Source organism: Penicillium antarcticum (genome assembly GCF_028974205.1).
Source record: "Penicillium antarcticum strain IBT 31339 chromosome Unknown utg000006l_segment0_segment0, whole genome shotgun sequence".
Lineage (NCBI taxonomy): Eukaryota > Fungi > Ascomycota > Eurotiomycetes > Eurotiales > Aspergillaceae > Penicillium > Penicillium antarcticum.
Genome location: NW_026695304.1, coordinates 2,364,338 through 2,387,480, shown reverse-complemented (window position 1 = coordinate 2,387,480; position 23,143 = coordinate 2,364,338). Strand labels below are relative to the sequence as shown.

Genomic DNA, 23,143 nt, shown 5'->3' with positions numbered 1-23,143 from the left:
CCGTCTTCATGGCTGCTACAAGCGAATCATGTACTAAAATGCTTACTATTTAAATGCTGAATCCTCTAGACCAAAGACTACAAAGGCGTGCGTATTAGATGCTAGGGTGGAAAAGGCTCAACTAGGCAAATTGGTGGATAGTCGTGATAACGTTAGATAAATTCTCTAATTTATTTCCGGTGCCGATGCCGAGAAAAAAAAAGATTAAATGCGCTTGAGGGAAATTTTTGCGACTCAAAGTATATCAATAAAACTGCTAAATCGCTCTACGATAGCGGTGTTATAGGCTTATATAACACGCAAACTATGTGCGAAGGAGTAAATCAAAACGATGTTCCCTAACTTTTCAAGATTGTTGGGTCCTAAGCTCTTTAATCTACCTTGACCCTCCTCTGTTCCTTTCAAAAACTATTCATACACTCGAAGTAAATTTACTCATAGCGAGTTCAAGATCAGTTGGTCAAGATCGTAACAAGGAAACCTTCACAGCGGTAGTGGGTTGTTGAAGCCCGCGCGAGAGTGGAAGAGGGACGAACTGCCACCAGGAATTGAAACGTGGGAAACCTGCTTCGCTGGAAAAATTACAAGAACAACCAGAAAATCGATCCATATAAAGAAAAAAAAAATCCAGACAATTAGAGATGATCACGAAGGGAGAATTCCCAGAGAAAAAAAAGCAAGAGTGCAGGAAGTGACGATGCGAGGGGATGGCCAACTATTAATCTAGAACAGGCAAAAACGACGTATGTTAAAAATGACAATGATAGTCCCAGGATAGAATGGCTAAGACACCAATCTTGTTTTCAGGGTCGAAGAAAAAAAATAAGTCAAATACTTTGATATAAAAGAGTGCGCACTCTAAACGCAACCCAGTAAATGAATATTAAACGTCGTCAGCGCGGCTGAGTTAATTTTCGCAATTTGGTATATCATAGGTCCTGATCATGTAAGACTATGCAGGAACACAATACTAAGCACAATACTAAGTAAGCTGCTCGCCAGAAAAGTTCCCCCAAGAAGACTGCCGTTACGGGTGAAACCATCGGTCTACATTTCCTGAAACAGCTAGTAAATACCCCACAATAATTATCAAGAAGCTTGGCAGAGCATTTCAAATGTTTCTCTGACCAAGTTCCCAGCGGCGATGAGGAAGAGGAACCTTGAATTTATTTCGTTGGAGATAGTACTGAGTTCAACTGTCATCTTTTTTATCAAAAGATTATCGGCTAATAGTGTTTCCCCCAATTTGTACAAGCCATATGATTCTCTCGAGGCTTGATATCGTAGAAGACAAAATACTGCGCATTGGCAGTCCTTTCGTTCTGGCTAGTTCTTACAATTTGAATTTTGACAAAACACTCAGGCGTTCTCGGTTGTTTGAGAAAAGCCTGTTCATCGGCCTTAATCCAGGCACTAGAGGCACCGCGTGTTGATCTGCACCCCGGGTATCTATTTTGGGTAAATAAACCCGAGTTGATACACGCAATCCCGGTAAGGTTCGCCATACCCGTTGCCCTAGTGCAAGAAAAGGGGGAGGTCTAGATCCAATCAAGCGTTATAGTGACAACTCCGGGTGGGCATTGTTAGTTCAGTCTATTTTCATTAAGCTACTTTATTCCCAGTCTTTTCCCGTCCGAAAATGATTTGCGTTAAGACAAGCCCGAGTTGCCATCAGCCGCTGCAAGCGATGCCTGAATGACACAGCGTACACCCGGTAGATGCTATCGTTAATTTGGTGCAGGTTGCCGCGGCATTTCGGGGCTAAAACTCGCTAGTGAATAATTGATGTAGGTATTTGTGGGGATGTGGACCTCGAGTCACTTAATTTAAAGCAAACATGGATGGAGTTTTGCATCCTAGGGAATTAGGGCCAAGATGACGTTGAGCTTAGGCGTCAGTAGCCCTTGGCGTTCGCTCTAGTATTATAAGTAGACTACATGGCCCTTTTTCTGAGCCAGCCAAGCTCATTTAAGCAGGTCATATATTCTCTTCCGCCTATCACTATGATCGGCCTTGTTGCTCCTCTTCTCATTGGGGCTGCTTCTGCAACCTCCTTGAGCAAGGCTTGTACCAAGACATTTGTGAAGTCAAGCCTACCCTCATCTGAGGACAACATCCCTCTCGGTATCATCATCGATGAGAGTTCTATTACAGCCAACGCGTACCGTAACTACTCAGTCACGGATGCGACTTTCTGGGAGAATGTGAACATCGACTTCTGTGAGGTTTCGTTCGCATACTCTCACGACAACCTAGACGATCGAATCGTGGTCGAATACTGGATGCCGCTCGCCGAGAACTTCCAGAATCGATTCCTCGCCACAGGAGGTGCTGCATACCAGATCAGCAATGGATCTGGTGGTGCCGATATGTCCGGCGGGGTTGCCTATGGAGCTGCCACTGGTTTGACTGACGGCGGTCTTCCTTATTGGGGAAGTACTGACTTTGACGATGTCGTTCTGCTTGGCAACGGCACGGCGAATTGGCCGGCGATCTACAACTTCGCCTACCAAGCTATCGCCGAAATGACGGCGATTGGAAAGGTCTTCACCAAGAACTACTTCGGACTCAGCGAGAACTTCGGCAAGGAGAATAGCGACAAGGTTTACACCTACTATATGGGTTGCTCTGAAGGTGGACGTGAGGGGATGAGCCAGGTTCAGAAAGCCCCTGAACTGTACGATGGTATCATTGCTGGCGCCCCTGCGATGCGCTATGGACAGCAGCAAGTCAACCATATTGCATCACCAATCCAAATCCAGACCATTGGGCACTATCCTCCTTCTTGCGTGTTTGATACCGTTATCAACGCGACAATCAATGCGTGCGACAAGCTTGACGGCAAAGTGGACGGAGTCATTGCTCGCACCGACCTTTGCTTGCTGAAATTCAATGTTTCCTCTATGATCGGCGAGACTTATAGCTGTGCGGCCAGCACCGAAAATAGCTTGGGTCTGGGTTATGGAAAGCGCAAGAGAGCCGACGGCTCATCCACCCCCGCGCAGAACGGTACCATCTCGGCAAAGGACATTGAAGTCATTCAGGATCTATTGACTGGTCTCGTAAGTACCGCCTCAAATGCCGTTCTGCACCTTGAGAGTGAAGACTAATACAGAATTCCAGAAAGACTCAAACGGTGACAGAGTTTACCTGCCATTCCAGCCCGGAGCCGGCTTCGGTGATACCACCACTTATGACTCGGATACGGATTCGTGGACTATTGAGTCGCCGAACTCGAACGGTGAATGGGTTACCAAGTTCTTGCACTGGCAGAACGTTAGCTCGCTTGTAATGACAGACGTAACCAATGACGACTTGAAAGCATGGATGATCGAAGGCATGACCAAGTACATGGACTCGCTCCAGACCACTCTTCCTGACCTGACCCCATTCCTGGAACATGGTGGCAAACTTCTTCACTTCCACGGCGAGGCCGACTCCAGTATTCCCACCACTGGTTCCATTCGCTACCACGAGTCTGTTCGCAAGATCATGTACCCCAACCTCGGGTTTGAGGAAGGAAACAAGAAACTTAATGAGTGGTACCGCCTCTACCTTGTTCCCGGAGCGGCCCACTGTGCTACCAACAGCGAGCAGCCCAACGCCGGATTCCCTCGTGACAACTTCGACCACATGATCAAGTGGGTTGAACATAATGTCACACCTGTTACCATCAATGCCACAGTGCAATCTGGCTCTCGGGAGGGTGAAGTCCAGAAGGTTTGCACCTGGCCATCGAGGCCCTACTACAAGAACGGCAAACTGATCTGCCAGGAGAAGCAATCTTCAGTAAACGCCATGCTGTGGGACCTGCCTGCCTACAAGATGCCAGTTTATTAAGATAATTTTGTACTGTAGGCCTCGAGCTTTTTGGATGTCGATCCCGAAGCACATCTTTCCATAGAGCTTATAGACCAATGCAAGGCGATTCCGGTTTGTCTTGCAACAGAATAATACAACACAATAATCAAGGAAAAGCTGTCGACGCCGACATTAGATTCTCCGAAGTAAATATTGCCCACGCAATCCAAAGCCTAGCTCTGTAGTATCTTTTTATCCAGCAAACACTCCCTCGGGGGACCCACGCTTGATTCGAGCTATTATTTCACTGAAGGTGATTCGACAAATCTCCCGTTCTCCTAGCGCCTTCACTATGGGAAATGGCCACTCAGAAGTCTTCTGTTTTGTGATCGACCGTCTCTATAACCTTTCCCAGTGATTGGGGATCCTGAATCTTAAATGCGGGAGTGAGGCCTCTTCCGTATGCTCTAATGAAGTTCTTCGCCCACTTGGCGAGGCGCCACATGCCCTGGGGGCTATCTCCGATGACCTATTAGACTCGACGCCGGTGCGCTTTAGATAGTGACTTTTTGACTAGACGAAATTTCTTGTTGCGTGCTCTAGAGTAATGCCTCTGATCTTAGGGATCCTTTGTTTGCGCATGCCTACGTCGTAGACGACGGAATTTCTTGACGGCCACTTTGCACTCCTCAATGACAGGATTCGACTATACTGACGGCTTTGCCCACGGGGTTGAAATATCCATGAGCACTCAAGGTGATCAGCCAAGACAGGCGCCAGTTTCGGTACCTCTCCTACCACGCACCGAAATTGCACCACAACGCTAGGTGACGGTAAAGGCCACTTCCGGCCCTCTAGGCACAAACGCATTTTGTCCCCGTTGAACACACCTATTTCCCGGCACCCCGGAATGCTAAGGAGTGGCACGTAATTATATAAGTAGTAGGAAGGTCGACAGTCGATGAGTAGATCACACAGAAGGGGATTTCCACATGGATTTGGGGCCCACCTTGGGTGAAGTGATGAGTGATCATTCCGATGAGGCGAGATAGTGCGGTCGTCATTGTGGGTCATTGATGAACAAGGTCCTGTAACGTGAAACGCTATATTAGCATATTATACTAAAAATACTGTTATGTATCGGCAGTCTTCATAGCCATTGATTCAGTTCCCAGCTTGACCAGGAGATTCTGATACAAAGTTGGAGTCATGATGGCAATAGAACGATGCTAAAAATCTATATAGATCAGAACATGAGAGAGGCGATGAGACACTGGCGCTGCCAAACTGAGTACCCCTAGTGAAGACTTAATAAGCACCGAAACATCAACCATCTATGTTATTAATTAAACAGCATCCATCTACTGACAAGAGCCCCTCGGCAGGTTTTAAATTAGGCTGTAGCCTCAACCGCCCTCTTAACCTCATCGCTGAACTCCTAGCCCTTGTAACCTTTCGGGTATTTGGAAAGAGACAACAAATCTCTGTCGTGCGGTACAAGAGCCACATCCTCCTTGATATGGAATGGCAAATAAGGTTTCGGAGTAAACGGCCGACTAAACGCAACAGTAACATCGTGATCCTTTTACTTGTGACAACCGCCTCCCTCACCGAGTTTGGTTGATACCCACCAGCTCCCACGACCGGCCCAGCACCCAGATACGCATCCAGGAAAAAGTGCAACTCATCCGTGGTGTCGACAATGTCAGTACCGGAGACGCAGCCCTCAAGCGAAAGCACAAAGGCCAAGTTAAAAGGAGCCAGCTCGTGCGATAGATTGGCAAATTGCAGCTAGGGATTATCAATATTAATGCCTGAAATGCATTATAAGGTCTACAGTAGCATGGACTGGAATCGCCCAGCGAGATGAGAAGGCAGATGATAAATCAAAAATGTGACTTTGAGCGCATATCGATCAGAAGTACCATAAATCCAGCCAACCCATGTCTAAATTGAATTCTCATAGTCTCACTGACACTGGTTTCGGACCCTGCTTCTAGGAAAGTATCTTATGCAGACGTCGATGAACACTATGTACGTTGAAGATTGTGAGCTTATGAAACAGGAAGCCCAATATTTGACCCTTCATTTAATATGTGCTTAGTAATTGTTTGGAATTTAGAGGTTGAAAAGCAGTAAAGTATATATTGAATGGTTCCAGGAATCTGGCAAAGCATAAGATAATTTCACTGTAATCAGTCCACGAACAACAGAGAGTATGGAACTAGAAGATCATCTTGAATAGACATGTGGGTCGGGGCCCCGTCGAATACAGACACTCTCCGTAGAGATCTGTCGCATCGTGCAATAGATGAAGTAGAATTTTCTGCCATTCAATATTACACAAGCATTCATATAAATCGAGCAAAGTTAACATGACTCAAGAATTGACCAGTTCTCACTACACATGTACTCCCTCAGACTGGTCGTCTTAGCCTCGGGCGATAAGTCCTGTAGTGTGCAGCATACCTCGGGATCCCCACCTGTATACCCAAACTCCATGATATACATCAAAGATTCCTGAAATTCTCTCCATAAAATCGGCGGCAGTGATTTGAAAAATTCGTCCAAGGCAACCACTTTGAATCCAACCTTGACATTTTGAACCTCAGCCCACAGCGTCCAGAATTCACGCCATGTGGCCATCTCGGAGTATGCAAGAGTATGCTTTTCTGGGCTATTCTCGAGCAAGGCTTTCACGTAAACACCAGTGTCTCGATCCGCGACGATCCATGGGAGCTTGACTTCTGGCCCCTCAGGGATTTGCACAACAAATGACCCGTCTTCCTGCTTTTGAGGCCGCCCAAGACCCCCCTTCCAGTTGCTTGCGTACATTCCGACCTGAACAGTACTCAATTTGGCAGCAAGGTCTGGCAATTCTTCCAGAATGCGTTTCACCACTAACGCCTTGCCATCAAAGTGGAAGTTCCAAGTGTATTTGCGTTTCGACCAGCGTTTGGTATCGCTTAGACTGCTGTAGACAAAGTGCGTAAGCGTGGGAGAGACAGCAGGAGAGTTAGCAGCCAGTGCTATGTTCATGCCCTGCGTCGTCTCAAGTTTGCAGGCGTATTCGTTAACGGATATTCCAACTTCAAGTGCTTTGGAGATGTTGGCAACGTTGAAGAAGTGGTTGTAGATGTCTGTGACTGCAAATATAGCAGAGGCACCGCGGAAGGCATTCTCAAGGGAAGCAATATTATCAAGATCAGCTTTCACAAGCTCGACGCCCTTCGAAATCCATTGCTGGGCGGCGGGAGAAGACAGGTTTCGGGTGATGCCTCGGATATGCCAGCCATCGAGACTGAGAAAGGCGTTTGCGACAGAGGAGCCTTGGTTCCCCGTAATGCCAACCACCACTAGAACTTTGGAGACTCTCATGTCCTGTTAAATGAGAAATGATTATGGGGTACACGCTTTAGACAAGGAAAAAAAGATGAAACACACGAAGTATAAGTTTGATAGCGCCTCTTTATGAATGGTAATCCTTTCTACTCGTGATCTATGTGATTCTTAAGCTGCACTGAACAATGTTGCCATTTGTAATGGAGTGTTTCGTATCTGTTTTAGTGATAACAACCTCAGATTACTCATCATGCCGCCTCTACGCACCCTAGCTTCATTGGATCGGAGAGATGACTGAACACTAGTATTCGGCAATTGGAACACATATTGCGGGGAATAATCACAGTATGCGACTCGGACTGTAAAACTGAACAGAGAAATACAGAGTCGGAGCTAACGATTACATCCAATGGACTCATCACTTTCCATTGACACGAGTGCTAATACACAGTACGATACAATTACGGCGCATCTCCTATGCGAATTAGACAAACCGAGTTGAGATTCAAATAAGAGAAACGGGGACTATTCAATTGAAGTCTTCTCTCAAATTCAACCATGGTCAAGCTGGAAATTTTTTAAAAAAAACAGGCAAGACACTGTCAGCAAGTATTGATGTCTCGATTGATCCACAGCACAAATGCAACTTGCTCTTCTTGAGAAAGTCATAAGTTGAGAGACGATAGCTAAGCCGCTAAAAGATCAGAAGCTTGTCTAGTTCACCCAGGCAAAATTCCGATTCAACATGCGGTGAAGGCACCATCCTGGCCTCTCGACACATTGCAATGCTATCGGAAAATAACATTGACTGTACTACTAGAAGTGAGCCGCTTTGCTTTTCCACCTTAACGCAGGCTGAATGTTGGTTTTTTCTGCCAATTATCCGTGTGTCTGCGTATAGGCAGCATACCCGAGCTCGAAGGGGATGGGATAGCTTCAGCTTTTCCGACTCGCATACCTTGTCTTCGTCGGTTGCATCGACGACTGGGGAGAGAGAGTCTTATTGTCGTAACATTAATTGCTCGTCCTACGGTAAAGTGACAAAAGTGATATGGCTCACACTGGTCACGGTTGCATAACACCATTCAATGCCTGGCCCTCCACGAGTCGTAAAAATTTGCCCGCTCATTTCGAGAAATCAGATTGTTGCCCGAGTCCTTGACCCGCGGTAGATTGCCCATAAGCTATAGAGCGGAAGGAATTCTGCAAACATGAAATGTTGACTTCATGGCTTGCGGTGAAGTATGTGCGATATGGAATTACTGCGTGTGAATGATTGAATTCAGTGATTGAATTATCAGTATTCTAGCCATGGCACCGAAAGTGAAACAAAAAAAAGGCAGAACAGGCATAGATTAAATATACAAATTGACAAATCACAAACGCTGGGGTTCAGATCAAGGACTAACGTCAGTCAAACTCCACGACCAGCTTTGTGCCGCGTGCTTGGCCCTTTCGAAGTGTTTCCAGGCCTTCAAATATCTCCTTGAACCCGCCATTGATCCTCGTAATCGGTGGAGGCCTTACAGCGGTAAGGCTCAAGGTTGACAAGCTACCGTAAAACTGGCTTAAAACGTCACGATCCGACGGCAGAGCCTTGAAAACTGGGCCGATCGGCGCCATCAACTGGAAGTCTTGGCCGAAGACAGTATAGACCATAAGGAATTTGTAAGTGACGTTTGGCTTCTTCGACTTTCCTTGGTCAAGAAGGGTAACAACCTTGCCCTCTTTCAGCAAATCGGCACAAAATGTGGCTGAAGCGCCTTCCGAAAAACAATCCAGGGCCCTCGTTATATTTGGATAAGCTTTCTTGATTTCGGCAACTGCTGTAGAAGACTTATAGTCATATACGGCATCGGCACCATAACGCTTGGCAAGATCAAAGGAACGGGGCGAGGCCGTAGCAATGACATTATAACCCGCTCTCTTCGCTAGTTGAATTGCGAAAAGTCCAACATTAGAGCCTCCCGAATAGATGAAAATTGGTGGGCGCTCTTCTCCAAGGTCGCGACCATTCTGGACGTCTGCCCAAGAGACATCAAGATAAGAAAGGCCAAGCATGGCGGTAGCAGCTGGGACTCCATACGTAGCAGCCTCGCCAAGAGTCATCTCTTCGGGTACCTTCCAGGCGAGGTCCCCATCGATTTTGAGATATTCAGCGAATGAGCCGATGTCAGGATACAAACCGCCGTGAACGAAGCCAGCGATTTTATCTCCAACTTTCCAGCGCTGTCCAGAATTTTTCCCGACTTTAGCCACTTCGCCGGCATAGTCGCAGCCGATCCCAGAATTCCGTGGGGAGATGAAGTCGATATCTTTGAAGTCTATAGGGTTCAATGCAACGGCACGTACTTTGACCAAAACTTCGTTTTCCTTGATTTCCGGAATCGAGACGTCTTTGACTTGCGCACCCTGTCCAAGCGCACTACCTAGAGCCAGGCTCAGCAAACGCCTGGGCAGGAACCGATTTGTCACGACTGCTTTCATGGCGAGTCAAGTGTACACGTATAGTGAAGGGCGGAAACAGGCTGGACACAAATGCACTTCGGAAAGTACAAAGTAAAGTGGAAGAAGACGTACTGACGGGTTCAGCATATATGATAATGCGAATGTGGGGAATGCCAGGGTATCATAATGTAACATTTAAGTATCTGCGTCACCAGTGGCAAAGGCGAAAAACATTCCACACGGTTTGATATTAGACCGACGGCGGCGAAGAGAATTAATCAGCATACCAAACCAATGTTCAGTAGAGACTAGGGATGTCTGATCAAGTTGAAGTTTGAGCAATAGAGTGAGGTTCAGCGCGGCGAAGATGAGTATACAGTCCGACTAGGGCGATTACTCATCGTCCCGATTCCAACAATGAGGCAGAGAATCGACACATTCATTCATGATTACACTGCGTTTTCGCCTATGCCGAGGAGCCACGATCTACGGCCAACGGTTGTCGATGGCAAACAGCGAAGAAGCATGATAGGTTCCGCCCGAATTTTGGAAAGAATAAGGACATCTGCCCTATAAATCCCAACCTATCCATGCCTCACTTCTACATTCATTCTAAAGGCTCTTCTTGACTGACTACTGCTCTTCCAATCTCCTTCCAATCTTCCTTTTGAAAAACAAAGACTCCTTCAAACAAGCTGCAAAATGACGATCCTTCAAACCGCCGTGACCAACTTTGTCTCCGTCGATGGATTGAAGCTTGCCTATCGACGTTTCGGGGAACGTAGTTCCTTGCCGTTAGTCTATGTCAATCACCTTCGCGGTAGCATGGATACTCTCGATCCACTTCTGTTCAACAGCATTGCCAGAAGTCGTGAAATCATTGTTTACGACAGCATCGGAATCGGACACAGTGAAGGATCTGTGCCGGAGTCCATTTCCGAGATGGCTTCGGTACTTGTGAAGCTCCTCGCCGCACTCGGAGTGTCCAAAGCTGATTTCATTGGCTTTTCCATGGGTGGCGCTGTTGTGCAAACCATCGGATTCGACTACCCTCAGATTGTAAACAAATTGATCCTGGCTGGTACTCAATCCGGAATCGGCGAAGGAGTGGCTTTGCCTCCGCGGGAGGTGCTAGAAAGTGCAGGAGCAAACAATAATCAACCACCAACAGAGGATGATATGATGAACCTGTTCTTCTATCCATCCGAGACCAGTCTCGCCCTGGGCCATGCGTGGTACCAGAGAATTCATGAGCGCAAAGTCGAAGGCGAGGGGAGAAAAGGGTACCTTGTCGGAGCTGGCGCTCAGTCGCAGCTTGCCGCCATCTTCAAATTCGCGACCGACACTTGTAACTTCGATCGACTGGCAGATATCAAGGCCCCAGTCCTTGTCACCAACGGCCATACCGATATTATGTCGCCCACTGCGAACAGCTTTGTGTTGCAGCAGCGCATCGCTAATGCTCAGCTGCATCTTTATCCCGATGCCGGGCATGGGCATCTCTTCCAGGTGCCTGAGCTTTACGCAAAGCAGCTTGAGCTCTTTTTGAGCAACTGAGTGGGTAGATTATACCGCATAAGTGGCTCCGCGGTGGTTCGGAAACGTGTAAATGCAAGCTTGGAATGAATAAATCCATTGATTCTGGCAGCATTTGGCCTTTCAACGATTCTCGGAGGCAGTCTGCGAACAAGCAGTGTACTTGTTCTGTCCTTCATTTTGTATCCACTGTGTATCAACAATTCTTAGAACATTGAAGCAAGCATAGAACCTATATCATCCATCTACAGGCTATCACTATTCAACATTTGACAATTGGCAGAATCTGTCGCTGTAGAGTTGTTGATTCAAGCCCAAAATGTGCCGCGCGAGATTCCATCTACGAGGAAATATGACATGCTGTAAAGACAGAAAGTAGACCCATTGTCGGCTCAGTATGACATCAAACCTTGAGACCCTCTTGTTATCCTGTACGTTCTGGTTGGACAACCCAGCCTAAATGTCGACTTTCTTGCGGCCTTAAGAAACTACCACCAGCGCCCGAGATGATGGACTCCAGTTATGGCGCGGCACCCAAGATCCGTTACCGTTATTTCATGGCAACGCGCTGATCCCATGTGGATTCTTGGATTTGAGACGTCAAGGTAGCTGAAGTTCCGAGACCTCGTCGAGCTGCCTACATGCCCAGCACCAATGGGAACAAACGGGATGTCAGATTTTTTTGAGCCCTATTTCAAGTATTGCTGTCGTTGTTGTGCGGCCCAAAGGGCACGGCAAAAAAAACCTCAATTTTGGTATGAATAATAGACGTTATTCTAGCTTGAGGTATTTGAGATTTATTTTAACACTGGGACAAAGCGTGTATCCACGAGAGTTTACACAGAAATGAGTGCTCAAAAGGGGTAGCCACAGTTAATTGGAAATTAGATGGCGAGAACAAAAATGGATCGCCGGATTAGAGAAGCAAAATTCAAATAAGGAACGACTTGACGAAACTAATAAAAAAGGAGACAGAACCACCCATAGAAAGACCGAGACAGGGTTGCTTTCACAAAGCATACAAAGGCCAGGACTAATACTTTGCCTTTTGGCGATCTTGTTCCGCCTTCTCTGAAGCATAGATCATGTCCTTTATGTCCGGCAATTTAGCGACACGAGGCATTAGAACATCCTGTGTATAAGTTAGCTACAAGGAAGGATAATTGTTTTGATGGGCAAGGAGATCATACCCAGACAGTGGACCAGCCGAATGTAGAAGCTAACCAAGTCAGGAGAGCGCCCCCTCCAGACCAAAGATGCTTTTTGGGATTTGAACGGATCGCGTTGTTAACAACGACCTCAGCATACGAGTTAACCTCCATGGCGTTTCCCTCAACCTCGCTTCCGGCCAATGCTGGCTCAATCAAATCCTTGGCTGGATAATAAAGAGAATTTTCAGGCAAAACTGGTTTGCTTGGCAGATTGTCGAAAAAGTGCGTCTTTATTGCGCCAGTGTTGACAAGAATTGCACGGACTCCCCAAGGAGAGAGCTCAATGCGTATTTGATCAGTGATCATAGCGACTGCAGCTTTACTGGCATTGTAAAGGCCTTGCCATGGGAACGGCATTTTGCCAAGCACAGACCCAATGTTAATGACAGTCCCTTTCGAAGCGATCAAAAGAGGCGCAAAGGCTTGAGACACGGTCACGACAGCGAAGACGTTCACATCGAACATTTTCTTCGCTATTGAAATATCCGAGTCCAATAAAGGCATGCTGTAACCTATTAGGTTGTAAGCTTACAACCTATCTCAGGAAATTGCTACACTGATTCAAACTCAACTTACCAGCACCCGAGTTATTGACTAGGAAATCCAAATGACCCCCAGTTGCGGCCTTGACAGTCAACACAGCTTGTCTGATCGAGTCTTCGTCCGTGACATCGAGTTGTAAGATGTCGAGACCCATGTCTTTGAGACTTTGAACCTTAGCAAGATTGCGGGCACTGGCAAAGACGCGAAAGCCCCTTTTGTGAAAGCTTTTGGCCAGGGCATCACCTATTCCGCCTTCGCTGCAGCCTGTAATAAGAACGGATTTCTGGACCATAGTAGCGGTCAATGAATGAAACTGGGGTTGGTCTTCTCAAAACGTGCGGATATTATGCTGCCAGGAGAATAGCTACCTTCTTAAGGGACCCCGAGGAGACGTCCCAATATGTACATCATTCTTCCGTATATCAGTAATCTTGAAATACTACCTGGGTGACGATATCGATCCTACCGCCTGCTTACAAACCCGGACATAACGACTCGGGTCGGGCTGATTACGCAACATGTCCGTTTGCCAATGGCATTTTTTTTCCACGTTCGCCACGCACTTCCACTTTTCTTTGCCCATTGGGCAATGCATTATTGAATGGTCCAAGCCTTGCGTTCACAGTGGAACGAACTCTGTTTGAGCCCTGTTGGCATGTATTAGAAACGGCTATGAAGCATGTAACATATTCTAACGGACCGAGAGATGATAACTTGGAAACTTAATGCAGCTATTGACGAACTTGATCTGAATAAGATACCTTGAGAATGGTTTCTGGTTTCTGATTTCTCATGAATGTCTTATTGCGTCGGCTATCTTAGGCTACGATGTACAATTGAATGCTTCTCGTGGCATGGCACCGATACTCTACTAAACAGTGACGCAATGCACAGAGAATTTCATTGGGTGGTGGTCTCCGCAGATTGGAAATGACCATGGGTAGGTTCGATTACCCGGCCAGAGACCCGCCTTTGTGATTCCGGGGTATTCACTATGTATGTCTTACTACGTTGATGGGGCGAATACTTACCCAGTGTTCGGGGCCGATGACTACTGGTACCCGTAATGAACGATCAACTCTTCGTGATCGAGATTAAATCATAGACAGCATCATTTTCAACTATTCAAAACATGATACAATTTGCTCTCTAACAAGAAAGATTTTCGCCGGAGCAGAATCCGCTAATTGACCTGTGAGCTGTTCGACATAGGTAACAAACTGCTCACTAGGCCCATGACCTTTCTTGACCAGATACGACCAGTACTGTCCATCTACGGTGTCTCATCAACATTGTAGACCAGTTTCTCGCCGCTGACCTTGTCAGCTTTGAGCAGCTCCATTCCTTTCAAGACACCCTGCAGGCCGCCTTTTCTGACGCTCAAAGGGTGGACCTTGATCTTGCCCTGGTCCAGAAGACCTTGTGCGATTTGAGTAAACTCATGGGCGTGCTGGAAATCTTCTGGCTTAGCGGGAACAGCCATATCACCGAAATTGAAAGCTTCACCGAGAACGGTGTAGGCGAGAATAAAGCGACTGTTGACGTTATCGCGATTGACCTTCACGGTCAAGAGTGCACAGTACTCGCCACCCTCGGTGGAAAGAGCCTTCTCGCAGAATTCGGCAGTAGATGGAAGGGAGATACAGTCTAAGACTAGCTTAAGGCCGTTGTTGGTTTTCTCACGGATTTTGGCCGCAGAGCTAGGATCATTGTAATCGAAGACGGCGTCCGCGCCTAGACTGCGAACCAGATCGAAGTTGTGAGGTGAACAGACTGTGAACACGGTATAGCCGGACAGCTTAGCGAATTGGATCGCTAGGGTACCGGTCGCGGAGGAACCACCATAAATAAGGATAGTAGTTGCGGTGGCATCTTTCAAAGGCTGCATGGGAGGAGCAAGGCCCAAGGTCTGGTAAAGAGACTGGCCAATAGTCTGAATACCTGCTCCTAGGGCGGCAGCTTCCTGGAAGCTCATATTGTCCGGGATCTTCATCTGTAGATCCCCCTTAACGACAATATACTCGGCAAAAGCACCGTCCTCGGGCTGGACGGCATTTCCACCGTGGGTGAAACCGCAGATCCGATCACCCTTCTTCCAGGGCTTCTCAACGTCCTTGCCGACGACCTCGACGACACCGGAGTAATCACATCCGATCAGCACATTGGGAGGAGAGAGAAACTCGACGTGCTTCCAGTCAGTAGGATTCAAGCCCACACTGACGGTCTTCACGAGAACGTAATCATCTCGCAAAGTAGGGATAGGACGGTCAGTGACCAGACCTGCAACTTTGGGTTGGGTGACGATAACGGCTTTTTGAGTAGACATGACTGAGAAATGGAAAAGTATAATTGAGTCAGAAGGAGTATCAGGCGGATGGGAGTCTGTTTAAGTATATGGGTATTGGCGTTCTCCCCGTGGCAGTCAAGGATGCGCCCTGAATTCTCGATGACAGAGTATCAATCCGACCCCGTTTGAATCCATTATGAGTGTATGTTGTTTATCCTAGGGACTGATTACGAATCATTCCGGCTGTTCCATAAGAATTAAGTTCAGATATCCTAGGAATACTGAGTTATCCCGAAAGCCGATTCCAAATCCCCACAGCTAGTCTATGATTGAATCGCGGAGTCTCCACCCATTTACTTTTTTAGGTCAAATTGGTCTAGCGATGCATCCACAACAAGTAGCTTCTCTACACTAGTTTTTCCTCCATCTAAGGGCTTCAGAATACTACTATATCTTCTGAGCATAGCCTTGCAACATCAGTACCAATTCGCCTGTCTTACCAGCACTGAACTTGAGAATATAAAACGCACCATCATATTGAAAGATAACAGGCAATGGCTAGCCTATAATTTCAATTTTCATTCTTCTTTGTCCTTTACTAGCCCGCAACCCCCGGTGGATGACTTACCATCAATCCTCTTTACCTTCTCGTACGGCTTTACCAAAGGGCTTTTCTGAAGCCCTAACAGCTTGAAAGTGATACTATCTCGACTCAGCATCGAGTGTAAGTTTGGAAACTGACCGGAACACTGGGTCGGATCGTTCCTTGCATATGTTCAATGTCGTATCTGTGGTAAGAGTGTTGACATGCCATTGTTATATATTGTTATATATTCTCATTTCAGAAAGCCCAATGGTAAGTTGAATTAATAAATTAAGCTATATTATCGGTAATAAAAATACTATCAAGACCAGTCTTCTGCGTTCTCCAGTTAAATACTGCGATATCGGCTTGCACATGGCCATGGTATGTGAAATTCATATCCAAGGAGGTTTGTTGAGATCATGATATAGTTGAAAATTGCAGGGCTTTCTCTACGTCCCCGCGTTGAAAACCAGGCGTGCGACCCAGGCAAACTCCCCTGCTGATTAATGCTATTAAAGTCAGAAAACTCCGTCGACTGATATAGCAGGGCACAAAAATACCTGGTATAAGACGAGCGACATTGATGGTCTGCGTTGATGAGCTTTTCCTTGGCTCATCAGTAGGCAAAAGCAGAAGCAAATCTTTATCCCGGAGAAATCCTTCCAGATCATGTAGGTCAAACCAGTCCCCTTCTAGATCCTTTTGTATATCAGACGCAACCAGAGCTAAAGGCTCCTCAACTATGCCCCATCTTCGATAGGAATAGGAAGGGAGGCCTTCGCTTTGGGCTTGCAGGGAGGGCGGCCCTGGATAATGAGTTCCTGCACCGCCCAAGCTGAACAAGGGCACTCTTTCCCAGCCTTCTAATGGCTTTTGGTTTACTATGGCGTCTAGTTCTGCTTTGGCGTAAGACGCCACGGTTTCGCGATCAAGCATACTTAGAATGAAACCAAATGGCCTTTGAAGTTGATCCAGCCCAATAGCCTGGTTAGATAAGGCCAGATATGACTGGTAGAGGGCTTCCGTGTTCAGTCTTTCAATAAAATCGGACAGTACTATGAAAGAAGTTGCCGATGAATTGACGGTGCGTGGAACACCAGCACTAGTGAAATGAGACCTGTTGTGATCCAAAGGTGCAGTGAGAGAGATACTGGGTAGCGAGCGCGTCGTCGTTGCAAGATGTAAAGACGGGGACGACTCTTCCTCTTCTTCGGTTTGTAAATGCTCATCAGGAACTCGTGGCCTAGCGTCAGGGCTTGCCTCGGATGCTAATGAAAGAAAGATCTTCATAGTATCACGTAGACTCACTGTCAAGCCAGAATAAGACTCCAGCACCCCAGATTCAACTAATTTCTCACTGAAAGATAGAACAGTAGAGCTCATGCTTTCCAAAATGGTCTCCAGGTGGGAAATGCGATTTCCTAGGCCTTTGATTGTCGCTTGCTGGCGAGTGCGATACGCACGTTGTGCTAGGCGGAGCTGCGTGCGACGGCGCTGTCGTTCGGTCAATGCATAAACATGACTTATATGGGTCGACCTATTTATTACAAACCTCATCAGGACTATCATTTGGTGATTTCGTAACAGTTGCGCGCGGTTTTCCAGGTTTTTGGATTGACGAAGCACCCGTCTTAGTTTGCCGTCCCTGTGATTTCACAGAACGCCGAGGTGTCGATTTGGAAAGAAGAGTTTCTGCTGTCCTCTGTCGGTGAGAATGATCTGCCGGGACTGCGTCGCTAGGCAAGCATGATTCCTGATTTTGAGGTATTTCTGAGATATATGATTCGGATGGAGGATAGGAGCGGGTTGAAAGAGAGGTAATATCGGAGGCTGCCGACTGCTGTATGGGTAGGTAGTTTCGGGCGAGTGTCGGGGCATCTTGGTTGACATCTTCCCAGTGGACGAGCGGCAGGTCGCCATATGACTGGAGTGGCCATGACTGGTCCATGATGCGGGCCGTTGGCAGAATAAAGCGATATGAAGGAAGAATAGTCCGCAACCCAGTAACAAATGCAGCCTGTACTGGCACTAAAATCAGTCGGTAGACCGGTTGAAAGCTCAAGAGTCAAGGTCGAAGAATCAATAGTCATAATTCCAAACTAAGGGGCGTTCTAGCAGTCTTCGGAGTCGTTGAAGTTCGGTCGGAATGATCACTCATCACTCCGATTATGTAAGGGTTTGAACCGTGGGAGGATCAAACTGGAAAAGAGCGAAGAACATTGCAGACTGATGCTTGGACTAGATCCTTCTATAGAGAACATTTCAACACCAAGGGTAATGAATTAGTCGGCGCGATCGTATAGTACGAGCATTGCAAACCAGCTGGCAACTCCGTGAGACGGGTTGGACATCTGGCTACATTACTCGATAGCCTACCACACGTTCATCAAGACAGAATGGTGGGATATGCCTTTGCCTATGTAGGCTTAGCGTAAGAAAAGTGGGCCACTTTGAAAAACCTGAGTGTCAAAGAAGGTAAACTGTTTTCAAATTCTACTGTGCAGTACAGTCCGGGACAAGAGCAACAGATAGACTGCACGCAGTCGTTCCCGACCGAACTAGCAATCCGGGGATCCCTTCTAATTCTTCGTCTTTGCAATGCCACTCTCTTCTCTTGAACTCCTTCAGGAATTCTACCTTGCATCACGCTAGACTTGTTTCAGTCACTCTTCCCATCGACGTATTCCTGGCACTATTTTGATATACTATTGCCTAGCGGCCAAAAAAAAAACAACTTCTGTATCATGTTCGTTTGTTCTACGAGGGGTATCATCCCAAGAAGCTTATTTATTGCCCCGCCTATGAACAGGGGAGCCTTCACAAAAAAAAGCTGTTAAAAAAAGTTTCATCCTTACCAGCCAATAAGTTCTGAAAGATGCTTTGGCAGAGAGTCTACTGCGCGAGATGTAGAATCCACTTCGACACATTTTCCGCTAAGCTGCAGCATATCAAAGAATCTCGAAGTCACAACGTTTGCCATATCTGTTTCCCGCCATTAGATTTTAGGACCAATTACCATTATGAAGCATCAACTAAGAGATCGACTGAAACTTTAATACCTGGACAAAATCGGATCGAAATGCAGTAGTTATTCGGAACACGTCACTCGGGTGGTCCAAAATGGTGAGGCAGGGTTATTGCTACAGCACAGTTAGCTTAATGCTACGAGCAGCGGAAAGGCCCAATAATGTATTTTAAATGTCCCTCCCTTATAGCGCTCAACCACATATTTATCTATATATTGTAATGGGGGGATTGCTTACTGCATGGCTTAGCGGTGTATCGGATGACTCAGGCTTTTGTGATATACAAGACTTCCTACTACCCCTGGTGGCCGACCTGGTTCGCAGACAGACAGGCAGGGTCGGGTTCCCCTTCGTGTTCCCCACTTCAAGGTCTTGTCTCTGTTTATATCAAAATAAACAAAATGCGCTTCGAGAACTGCGCGGTTCTTATTGGTTTTTTTACATACACCTCCTTTGGGGGCGCTCTGTAGGTCATCGATCAAGATAGCAAATGCTTGATCTAGTCTAACGGCAACCAGGATTGCACGGGCTACTCTGCAGCTTTTGCGAAGATTGATAGATATAACTGCTTCGGTAAGTGCTACGGATAAGACTAATAATTTTAAAGCAGCCTACTTGCTTTTTTTCCTTCTTGGACATTATTGGGGTCGTGGAGTAGAGCACGTAGAGACTCCACTACTTCTAAGGTAGATGCATGTGGTACAAAAGATAGTAGAGACCTTGCTTAGATTCTGCTCCATTAGACCGGGGAGGTCACCCTTTTCAATCGGAACGGTGACAAACCGGGATTCCAATTAAATTATGGCCTAAAAACTGGCAGCTGGTGTATATCAAGCGATCCTAATCTTGTGAGCTCAAATGATAAAGTTCGGTGCTCGGCCTTACCTCCGATTTCATTTCCTGAACCGGATTCCTCCTCGACTGCTGCGCCCGACTTATCCTGTTCTACTGCGCCTGAATTATCCTCGACTACTGTGTCCTATTTATCTTCGACTAGTTAGTCTAGTCTTTCTGTCGGCTTACGCTCCCAGTGATATGAATGAGGTATAGCGCGCGTATATGCATAGGATATCTTGGGTGGTCTAAGTACTTTCATGGTTTCAAAGTTTGGATTTTACTATTGACTCTGTTGAAATTTGTCTTAATTTGAAGTTTGTGCACAAGTAGATCGTCTTTTGGTGATACGTGAAAAACTCTAATAGTCGGCGTTATATAGTTGCGCTGCATAAACGATGAAATATATCTCACAGTAAAAGAGTAGTTGGAGTAATTTGCAAAATGTGAGACGAGGGATTACATGGCAAAGGTATCAAGCAACAATAGGATGGGATTTTTAGTTTCTTGCTTTGGGGTCAATGGTTAGCACTTGCATGATCATGAGACCTGCCTCGCAAAATCAGACCATTACATATCTCTCCAGCTTCCTGGTTAGAGGCTATGGCTTCTAACTTAGATTTGTAAGCAAGAATGAAAGTAAAGCTAAATCCACGAACCACGTTAGCTTTATGTTAATCAGGAAGCATATAAAATAAAGCAAGTAATACAATGCTTATCATACTGTACGGTAGGGAATTTTGTCCTTTGGATTTGAATAGCCTATCTACATCTATAAAGAATCGTTTTGTGGATTCAGAGTAACTTATATATCGCCCGAACACCGACCACCCCCCAAAACCGTCGGGGTACCCAGTAGCCAGTAACTGTAATTCCTCCAGTGAGTCAATTGCCAGAATGTGTTTCAATATAGTATCCCGATAAACCCTATATTTATAGTAAGAAGGCGCATTTTGATCTACGTTATATCATCGGCGTCTAACGTATATTGGGCATACATATAACTCGTCCAGAGTTATCCAATGAATGTTTCAAAATAAATAGTAATGATTCTTTGGGCTTATGAAGGTTGGGCTTTGCTGGGGTTTTCATAGTGTTTGACTTATTGTGAGACCACGCAGAGTCTCTGGGTTTAGCCGTGTAAGCCAAGTGGAACTTCACCTGACGTATAGTACAATATGGTTCTATTGTAGAAGAGACTGAACGCTGACCCTAGGAAGGCTTAGCGGAGAGGGACTAAATATAGACTAGCCCTGCTTCGGGCAGTGAAGTTGCAGTACTATGCTACTATAGTTCCCGAGGTATACATGTTGGAACTTGTAGACCTTGACGGTTCCCATAGATGTCTAGTCCCGTGGGACTCCCGCCATGAGACTATCCATGGGAATTTCCATAGGATTGAATTTGGTCCTATGGGAGTGGGTCTACAGGACTAGACATCTATGGGAAACGTCAAGGTCTACTGACATACAACTAATTTATTAGCGTCATTGCCCATGTTGGGGGGAGGGAGGCGGTGACTTTTAAGCGATCCATGATTTATATATTAATAGGGTTATCACAAGAGTTGCTTAATGCCAATCCAAGAGTAGAGAGATGTCTCATTAAAGGATTTCCAGCAATTATCTTGATGACAACGTGCATCTTCCCTCGGGATCCCACGGTTTAGAAAACATCGCTGCTCGCATGGATGTTATCTAGGATTGTGGTACATGCTTCTCGCTCTGAGCTTTATTGCTCTGATCATCACTTTGTGGTGATACTGGGTTATTCGAGTTTCTTCCTGGCCGTTGAAAGGCTACCATAACAAGTCCTAGCAACGCAAAGCTCATGGCACCCCACCAAGTTGCCCGTAGGGCTCGCGTGTAGAGTGCCAATATTTGCTCCTTGGCCGTACCCTGTAATGAATCTATGAACGATTGACTCGCTCGAATGTAGGCGCCTGACCCGTTCATCAAAGGACGGAGGTCCGCGGGCGCCAGGCTCAAGTTTCTATCTACAGTCTGGTCGAAGATGATGGACGGAATAGTCATACCCCAAACCAGAGCGAAGCTGCGCAGGAAGTTGAACAGAGAAGTGACCGCTGTCAAGTCTTTGGGATCACACTGGGCCTGCGCATTTGGTAGAAGGGTGGCTAGGAGCAGCCCGTTACCGCCGGCAACGATAATTTGTAGTATGACGTACACCGCGATCGGAGTGGTGGAAGTCAGGAGTGTAAAGCATCCTAGACCAATTGACATCATCGTAAAGGCAATAGCATTATTGAACAGAGCCCCGAGGCCATGGAGCCGGGACATGATAACACCCCCAACGATGGAGAACACAACAAGTGCTGCAATAGTGGGCATGAGGTCAAACCCGGCTTGCTGGGTCGAAACTCCCAAAACCGCCTGGAAATACACGGTCAGGAAGTAGTTGACCCACATGATAAGCATGCTCTGGATGAAGCTCTGAGACTGGAGAGAGACGGATGAGAGATTAGACAGTAGTCGGGTTGGAATCAAGGGATCCGCCGCCCAGTTATGCTCGTAGATGCCGAACCCGAGCAGGCCACAGCCTCCTAACACCAGTGGAACAATAACCCGTGCTGAATTCCAGGAATACATCTGGCCTCCCATTGTCAAGGGAAGGAGTATAGCAACACTGGAGGTAGGGAGCAGGAAGTTACCGAGCCAATCAAATTGCTTCGCGGTGACTCGAAGCGACTTGAATGCACTCTTCTGCGCAGCCGTCCGATGGCCGAGCATCAGAAACAAACAGATGATAGAGGCTCCGGCGAAGGGGACGTTGAGATAAAAGATCCAGCGCCAAGTACTATGTTGGACGATCACTCCACCGAGGATGGGTCCACACACTAACCCTAGACACGAGGTGGCCATGACCATTCCTAACATTTGCGGCCGCTGAGCTAGAGGTAGCTGATCGCTAATAATCAGCTCAGCCATCAATGGAATAGCACCGCCCCCCAAACCCTGGATGGTTCGTCCGGCCAGAATGAGGCCGAGCGAATGTGCCGACCCTGCCATAGCGCTGCCCACGCCGAACACAAGGACACTGCCAAGCATGATCGGTTTACGCCCGAACACCTCGGCCATCCAGCCAACCAAAGGTTGGAAAATGGTAGAGGCGAGAGTGTAACAGTTGGTCACCCATACATACTCAGTGGTGTCTAAGTCCCGGGCTATGGTAGGCAAGGCTGTGACCACAATACTGCCTTCCATCGTCACAGCGAACCCGCTGAGACAGAGAGTACCAAAAAGCACCCAGTACCTCCACGAATGTGTTGCAGGCGCGGCATGCTCATTGACAGTCGGTGATTCGGCATCCTGGGAGTCGGAATATCTTCGGGGGTGGGGATCAGGCATGATTGAAAAGACTAGAGGGGCACTCTGCGATGGATGAATGGGTGTTCTTGCCAGGTAGTCAAGGGTTTTGGTGTGAGAGTGAGAAAAAGGATAGATCAATGAGGGAGAAAAATCAGCGAGTAGACCAGAACGGAATTGGCAACATTTGAGAAGACCCAACAGGC

At 46.8% G+C, this 23,143-nt stretch overlaps 8 protein-coding genes across 8 annotated transcripts; 2 read left to right on the top strand and 6 right to left on the bottom strand.

The window, feature by feature from the left end:
* Positions 1–2,003: 2,003 nt before the first annotated feature.
* N7508_006973 (tannase and feruloyl esterase) lies at positions 2,004–3,840 on the top strand (the record flags this gene model as incomplete). Its single annotated transcript, XM_058465038.1, has 2 exons — positions 2,004–3,062; positions 3,124–3,840. The coding sequence occupies 2 exons, from the start codon at positions 2,004–2,006 to the stop codon at positions 3,838–3,840; spliced, it is 1,776 nt and encodes a 591-aa protein (XP_058318891.1).
* A 2,331-nt stretch (positions 3,841–6,171) lies between these two features.
* N7508_006972 (NmrA/HSCARG family protein) lies at positions 6,172–7,179 on the bottom strand (the record flags this gene model as incomplete). The annotated part of the gene is made up of 1 exon (XM_058465037.1): positions 6,172–7,179. The coding sequence occupies one exon, from the start codon at positions 7,177–7,179 to the stop codon at positions 6,172–6,174; it is 1,008 nt and encodes a 335-aa protein (XP_058318890.1).
* A 1,374-nt stretch (positions 7,180–8,553) lies between these two features.
* Positions 8,554–9,630, bottom strand: N7508_006971 (zinc-binding alcohol dehydrogenase family protein; the record flags this gene model as incomplete). Its single annotated transcript, XM_058465036.1, has 1 exon — positions 8,554–9,630. One exon carries the CDS (start codon positions 9,628–9,630, stop codon positions 8,554–8,556), a length of 1,077 nt encoding a protein of 358 aa, XP_058318889.1.
* Positions 9,631–10,293: 663 nt separating this feature from the next.
* On the top strand, positions 10,294–11,148 carry N7508_006970 (alpha/beta fold hydrolase; the record flags this gene model as incomplete). Its single annotated transcript, XM_058465035.1, has 1 exon — positions 10,294–11,148. The coding sequence occupies one exon, from the start codon at positions 10,294–10,296 to the stop codon at positions 11,146–11,148; it is 855 nt and encodes a 284-aa protein (XP_058318888.1).
* Positions 11,149–12,160: 1,012 nt separating this feature from the next.
* Positions 12,161–13,173, bottom strand: N7508_006969 (SDR family oxidoreductase; the record flags this gene model as incomplete). Its single annotated transcript, XM_058465034.1, has 3 exons — positions 12,161–12,259; positions 12,318–12,850; positions 12,915–13,173. 3 exons carry the CDS (start codon positions 13,171–13,173, stop codon positions 12,161–12,163), a joined length of 891 nt encoding a protein of 296 aa, XP_058318887.1.
* A 981-nt stretch (positions 13,174–14,154) lies between these two features.
* N7508_006968 (zinc-binding alcohol dehydrogenase family protein) lies at positions 14,155–15,207 on the bottom strand (the record flags this gene model as incomplete). The annotated part of the gene is made up of 1 exon (XM_058465033.1): positions 14,155–15,207. One exon carries the CDS (start codon positions 15,205–15,207, stop codon positions 14,155–14,157), a length of 1,053 nt encoding a protein of 350 aa, XP_058318886.1.
* A 964-nt stretch (positions 15,208–16,171) lies between these two features.
* N7508_006967 (bZIP transcription factor) lies at positions 16,172–17,702 on the bottom strand (the record flags this gene model as incomplete). Its single annotated transcript, XM_058465032.1, has 2 exons — positions 16,172–17,248; positions 17,307–17,702. 2 exons carry the CDS (start codon positions 17,700–17,702, stop codon positions 16,172–16,174), a joined length of 1,473 nt encoding a protein of 490 aa, XP_058318885.1.
* Positions 17,703–21,311: 3,609 nt separating this feature from the next.
* Positions 21,312–22,979, bottom strand: N7508_006966 (uncharacterized protein; the record flags this gene model as incomplete). Its single annotated transcript, XM_058465031.1, has 1 exon — positions 21,312–22,979. The coding sequence occupies one exon, from the start codon at positions 22,977–22,979 to the stop codon at positions 21,312–21,314; it is 1,668 nt and encodes a 555-aa protein (XP_058318884.1).
* Positions 22,980–23,143: the final 164 nt, after the last annotated feature.